The following is a 6,000-nucleotide window of genomic DNA, read 5'->3' as shown; positions in this document are numbered from 1 at the left end:
AAACACAGGTCATGGGTGATGACGTACTAGTCCGTTTTTAGCTTTGAACTCTGTAAACCCTGTGGGAACAGGCGGCCTTGCTCCTCTCCCACTCCTGGGCTCAGCTTTGCAAAGCTGCAGAGAGGGAGGGGGAAATGAACCAAACCCAGCAAGCACGTTTTTCCCCCCTCAGAATGTTTATCCCCTTGAAAACTGGAGGGATTGCAGTTCTTGGTCTTGGTTTGCCACTACAACTCACACCTTCGAGAGTCTCTCCTGGGCAGGCTGTGCCCGGGAGCCACACACAGGTGTGAACCAGCCCCTGCAGAAGAAGCAAGTCACAAAAAGCCCTTCTTCAGGGCAGATGTTCCCCAGGGTCTCGTTCGGTGGCAACAGCCACTGCAGCTTTCAACTTCCAAAAGAAGAATGCCGCTCCCCAGCACGCTGCCTGCGGCTTCACACCGCCCAGCCGCGGATCGCCGCCCATCCAGCCCTTGAGCCCTGCTGCGAGACACCTCCACTGGGTGCCGGGAGAAGGAGCCCAAGTAGGCGAAGGGCAGGCCTCCTGGGCTGGCTTTACAAGGGAATGTTGGGACAGAAAGCCAATGCGGAGCCCCCCCCTCCCGCCGCCCCTCCTTCGGCACTTCCAGCGGCAGACGCGCCGCGCCGCCGCTAGAGGGCGCGGCCCCGCCCCGCCCCACCCACGGGCCCGGGGCGCGGTGCCGGGAGGGGCGGAGCATGCGCAGTGGGCGCGCCTCGCCCGTGCCGCGCGCCCCCGCCACCGCGAGCGGGAGGAGGAGGAGGAGGGAGACAGGGAGGGAGGCAGGTCCGGCGGCCCTCTCGGGTACCCCCAGCGGCGAGGGAAAGATGGCGACGCTGGGAGGCGAGTCGCAGCCCTTCCCCACCTCTGCTCTGGCAGCGGCGAGTGGGGTGGGCGGCGGCGGCGGCAGCGGGGCGCTGGGTCTGCAGGCGCCGCTGAACCGCGGTCTGGAGCGGGCGCTGGAGGAGGCGGCGCACTCCGGGGGGCTCAACCTGAGCGGCAGGAAGCTGAAGGAGTTCCCGCGCAGCGCCGCCGCCCTCAGCCACGACCTCTCCGACACGGTGCGGGCAGGTGAGCCCGGGCGAGGGGCCGGGGGCGCAGGGAGGGGGTGACCGGCGCCGGGCTCTGCCGGAGCGGGAGGAGAGGGGAGTGGGACTGTGGTTGATTCTCCGGGGACGCCCCTCCGCGCCCCCTCGGGCATTGGTGCCCCCCAGGCTCCCTGAGAGGCGAACACCCACTCCCCACCCTTTCGTTCGCCCTGCCCCAGGCCCATCCCCACGCGGAAACCGAGCCCACCCGCCTCGCTCCGCGGACCCTGTGCTTTCTTTATTCCCCCCCGCCTTGGTGTATGAGGTAGGTGTTTGCTCCCATATGGCTGGATCTCCGCACGCTCCTCTCCATCCCCCCAGCTCTGCATTTGGTGAGGCAGGGCTGGCTCTCCCGTGGCACACTGGGGGAATGTCTACGTATGTGTGCGAGGAATTCTTGCTCGCACCTGTCCGTCTCTCCCTCTGGGGAATGTGCGTCTCTGTGCCACCCTTCCCTGACTGCTGAGGTTTGCGGTGGCTGTCAGCCCACCTTTGATTCAGCTGCGGGAGGAATACGTACACGTGCCAAGGTGGATACCTGCATCTTCTGCCCTGCTGCTCGTGGGTGGACCTGCCAGGCACGGAGGATGTAACTGCATAAAGATACTGATGTGCCTCTGGACATGTCACCTGTTTGCATGCCAGAGGTGGAGACATGTCCATAGGAACACGTTTCTCTGCAGCTACCCCAGAGCATGCTATCTTTCACTAATGACACTTGTTCAGCACTGGGGTTGTCAGCCACAAGTACCAGCTCTATGCAGTGCTATCTTCCAAGGCAAATGTGAAGAGAAATCCCAGTCTTCACAGGCACTGTGCATATTCTGCAGTGAGGGACACCATCATTACATAAATCTGCAGGCAGCGGTGGTGAGGGGAGATGTATCCATCCAGTCTGTGTTTACCTTGCCCTAACACTTTCCTTCCAACATGGAAAAAGGCACACTTATTTCTCACCTAAGCAGACAGACCTCGCTAAAAGGGTCATACTTGTTTTCCTGCCCCTGTTTATGCCAGGGCTTGAAACCTAATCCGTTCTTTACATGTAAGGAGGCAGAACAGTACAAACCCCCATTAGAAGAATATATTACTGTATCCCTAAGATCTTTAGTGTGCTGCCTCCGCATGCCCTTTTGTGTCCCCATTTGCCTGCTGGAGATAATTGTGTTGTAACAGCAGAGGAGGAGACGTGTAGTCACTTGTTCTTGTCCCACAAAACAGCAGGTGCTATACCTGCATGCAAACATGTGATAACATGAATCGCAATTCTCGACTACTCCTGCACATGAGGGTATTTATGCCTTCCTGTATGTGGAGACATATGTGCTGACTGCATACTTGTGTCTATCCCAGGTATAAAGAACAGAGTGTATGTCCCAGATGTGTGGTAGATGTCATATGTAATTGTTATTTAGCTTTGTCACTTGATTGCTGTTGCTGAGTGGATTTCACATTGGTCTGTGTGAACACCTGTATCATCATATCAATAAAAGAGAAATATGAGAGAAACCTGATGTATGAAACTACCTTGAATTGATAGCGGGAGCTGCCATGCTAACAATTAGTTGACTCAGTAACAGATGTGAAGGGGTTAGGCATGGTGGTGGAACTGTATGTGGTTAGAAGGAGGACTTTCAGCTTGTCTTCCCAAGCAAGGCATTTTATCTCATGTCTTTTTTAAAGTTATAGTCTAGCAAAGACATGCCATGATACGAGATAAATAGTTTGGAAATCCGGAAATTTAGCTTGTTTGGTTTGATCTTCTATTGATCCAAACTGTTGGAAAACAAAATTATGTATTGGGGAAGAAAATTGTTTGATTGGCGGTATGTTAGTGTTTATGTATTGTGTAAGTATGTGCTGTACAAGCATGAACTGTGCGTGGTATGTATAGGTAGTACCTACTTGTTCTACTAATTTTTCTAGGAAAGAAGTAGTCTTTCAAGCATTAATCTGCTTTTGTCAGAGTTTACCTGGAAGACATTCAATATGAAATTAAATGTAGAATTGTGTTTCCATTCTCTTTTTGTTTGGTATAAACAGCAGTGTAGAGCAGCCCATGTCTCAATCTTGTGACAACAGCAGCCCTTTCTTTATTGGCCCTCTTTAGAAGAACCATGTGTTAATCTATAGTTACTTTATGTTTTTGTTTGTAACAGTGTGTTATAACTGTTGAATGGGAATTGTTTGCCTTGGGAGTTAAGTCGTGTTTTGATATATTTAAAAAAAATTTTATGTTTCTTTTCACTTGTTACATTGCATAACTAAAATGTATAAACAGAAGAGATACTTGGCTTAAGGCCAGATTGCTGAAGCTCTTGGGGCAAACTCTTGATGGGAATTTTCTCTCTTGCTTCCTCTCCATAAATGTGCATAGTATAAAACCAGTACTTTCTTGTACTGCTTGTAATATGTCTGTGCAATGAGTGACTTATAGTTTTAGATCTGATGTGCTGACATGTCTCTGAAGCCTGGAACTTTGGGTTTTGGGGTAGGGGTAGCCTTTCATTGTTAAAGCTTTTTTTTTTTTTTTTTTTTTTTTGCTAAAGAGGGCCAGTCTCCCTGAAAAATGGAAGACACTCCTTGATGTAGAGAAGACTATTGTGTAGGATTGAATTTAGAAGTCTGAAGGGCAGGGAATTTCTAGAAAACTAAAATTATGTCTGCATCTTGAGAGTGTTTTAGTATTAGAGACTGAAAATATTTTTGGATTCAGAAAGTGATCTACAGCTACTCTTAAATAAAATATTATCAAGCTTGTTGTGGGGAATGGTTCATAGTGCTTTATGTAGGTCTGAAGAAGAAAGAAGTGTTAAACTTTAATTTTTTTTTCCCTGAAGTTGAAAGTCAGATTTCCTATAGCAATTGATGCAGTTATGAAAGGGACATAGTTTGTTTGCCTTTAACAGCTGGGACTGGATAGTTTGACTTTTGTAGTTCTTATTGCAGTTACATTCTGTAGTAACTGCAGAGGCTTAACTGTACTTATCACTTTCTATTTGTGCAGCTTCTTGTTACACTTTTTCTTCTGTGACTTTTCTTTGCATTAAATACATCTTGCTTATGGAGACATGATAGGACATTTCTTTCACAGTCTTTGAAAGTTCTGCTTAGGAGCTGAGTGACCCAGTCAGATGGAACTTCGGGCTGTATCTTTGCACGCAGAAATGAGTTTTCATGGTGTTTGGTACTGTTAGAAGAAAATAAAACCTCTATGTAAAGTGTCTTGAGCTTAGTCAGACGTTTTAAACCACATCAGTACCGGATGCATTGCAGAAACCATTTCAAAAATACTAAACGCTATTCTTATCACTTTTATTACAGGCTGGGTTATGCAGAAGTCAGTGGCACAGTAATCACATAGTTCTTAAGTAATAGCATGCAATTACATTCCTCCAAACTGCTGGGAATGCTGGAAGCATGTTACTTTATAAAAGAGGAAGAAAAGGCCCTGAAGATGTTGCTTAAGTGTGTAACCATGGCTGCCTGTATCACTTCAGCAGCCTCTCTCTGTAGGCTTTGCTTGTATTTCTGAAGGCAGGTCCTCTGAACCTTTTTTGGTGAATACCTTCTTCATCTATTTCTGCTGGGCGAGTTAGTCACACAAGGAAGGATTACTTGCTGTTGCTGGTAATGACATAGGAGAGAAGCAATACATTTTTTAATTATATGCTAGATTGTTAGAAAATAATTATAAATTGAAGTATTTGATTACTAGATTGGACAGTATGAAATTTTGGAAGGAATATGTTTTTATTTTTTGAGCTTTAGAATGCTCACTCAACGAAAGAACTCCTACCTGCTGTTTTTAAAAATGTTTCTAAGTGGACTGTGCTTGCCAGACAATGCTGTGTTGAAGACACCTTAGCCTGGCAGCATCTTTGAAATAGTTTAGACTGTATCACTATGGATTTGTTTTCAAGATGATTAAAAAATCGCCGTATCACTATGGGAATTGATACTGGTTTGGGTAAAATATGTTCCTTTCATTCCTCTTTGCTAATAATAATAATCATCATAATCATCATCATCATATTTCTGATTTCCCATTTTTTCAAAATTAAATAACTTATGGATGGGGCTCTGGGCAACCTGATCTAGTCAAAGATATCCCTGCTTCTTGGAGTGGGATTGAACTAGATGATATTTAAAAGTTCCTTACCACCCAGACTATTCTATGATTCTATGCATATTACATTGCCATAATTTATTCTCACTTATTTTCTCCAACTCCTTTATTAATGTAATTCTTCCTTTGCTTCTGAGAATTCTCCTAATTACAACAGTAAAGGTGCATTTGGTTCCACCTATTCTAAGTGGTGGTTGTACTGGGAAGGATGTCACATGTACAGACTAGTTTGTTTATGACCACCAAATGGACTCTTGTTTAGAATTTGGTTGTTATTTAGTCACTAGGGAAAAACAAGAGATTTTATATGCCTCTCTCCTCTTGAGAATTCTCTCTGCTGATTACTGCTTTGAATAATTCATCATCTTGAATTCATATTTTGATTAAATTGTGGTTTTTTTTCTGATGAGGCTTTTGAGAGACATTAATTTTGCTCATTTTATCTAAACTCATATCAATAAAAAAAGTCTCTATAAAGCAAAACAAAAGAAGAGAACTCTATTTCTTCTTCATGTTCAAAAGTGAGTCCCTTCCTATAGCCTTCCTGTGTTTATTTGAAGATTTCTAACTTTACTTCTTCTGTTTCTTACACCAATAATAACTGTATTAGGACTGGAAGAGAGAGTAAGTATGTTTATTATTGCTAATGAATGAAATATTACCCTGCAGCCAAAGCTTATGGGATATAACTCTGAAGGCTAAAAAATGAAGATAAATCAATTTTGTGTTCAATATTAGGTATCCAGGAATATATGTAACATTAT

General features: G+C 45.4%; 1 protein-coding gene across 7 annotated transcripts in view; it reads left to right on the top strand.

The window, feature by feature from the left end:
• Positions 1–754: 754 nt before the first annotated feature.
• LRCH1 (leucine rich repeats and calponin homology domain containing 1) overlaps positions 755–6,000 on the top strand; it is a 114,016-nt gene continuing 108,770 nt past the window's right edge. For 2 of the 7 annotated variants that reach the window (XR_007902980.1, XM_051778693.1), the window contains exon 1: positions 755–1,090. Coding sequence is in view for 6 of the 7 variants with exons in the window: in XM_051778693.1 (XP_051634653.1) it covers positions 847–1,090 (244 nt within the window). In the remaining variant the exon portion in view is untranslated. The remainder of the gene's footprint in view (positions 1,091–6,000) is intronic. The other 5 variants (XM_051778695.1, XM_051778696.1, XM_051778697.1 and 2 more) reach the window with 5 other exon arrangements.

This window comes from Manacus candei, unplaced genomic scaffold (genome assembly GCF_025592945.1).
Source record: "Manacus candei isolate 608988 ecotype Guabito, Panama unplaced genomic scaffold, ASM2559294v1 h1tg000014l, whole genome shotgun sequence".
Classification (NCBI taxonomy): domain Eukaryota; kingdom Metazoa; phylum Chordata; class Aves; order Passeriformes; family Pipridae; genus Manacus; species Manacus candei.
The sequence above is the reverse complement of the archived record's forward strand: the minus strand, read 5'-3'. Positions and strand labels throughout refer to the sequence as shown.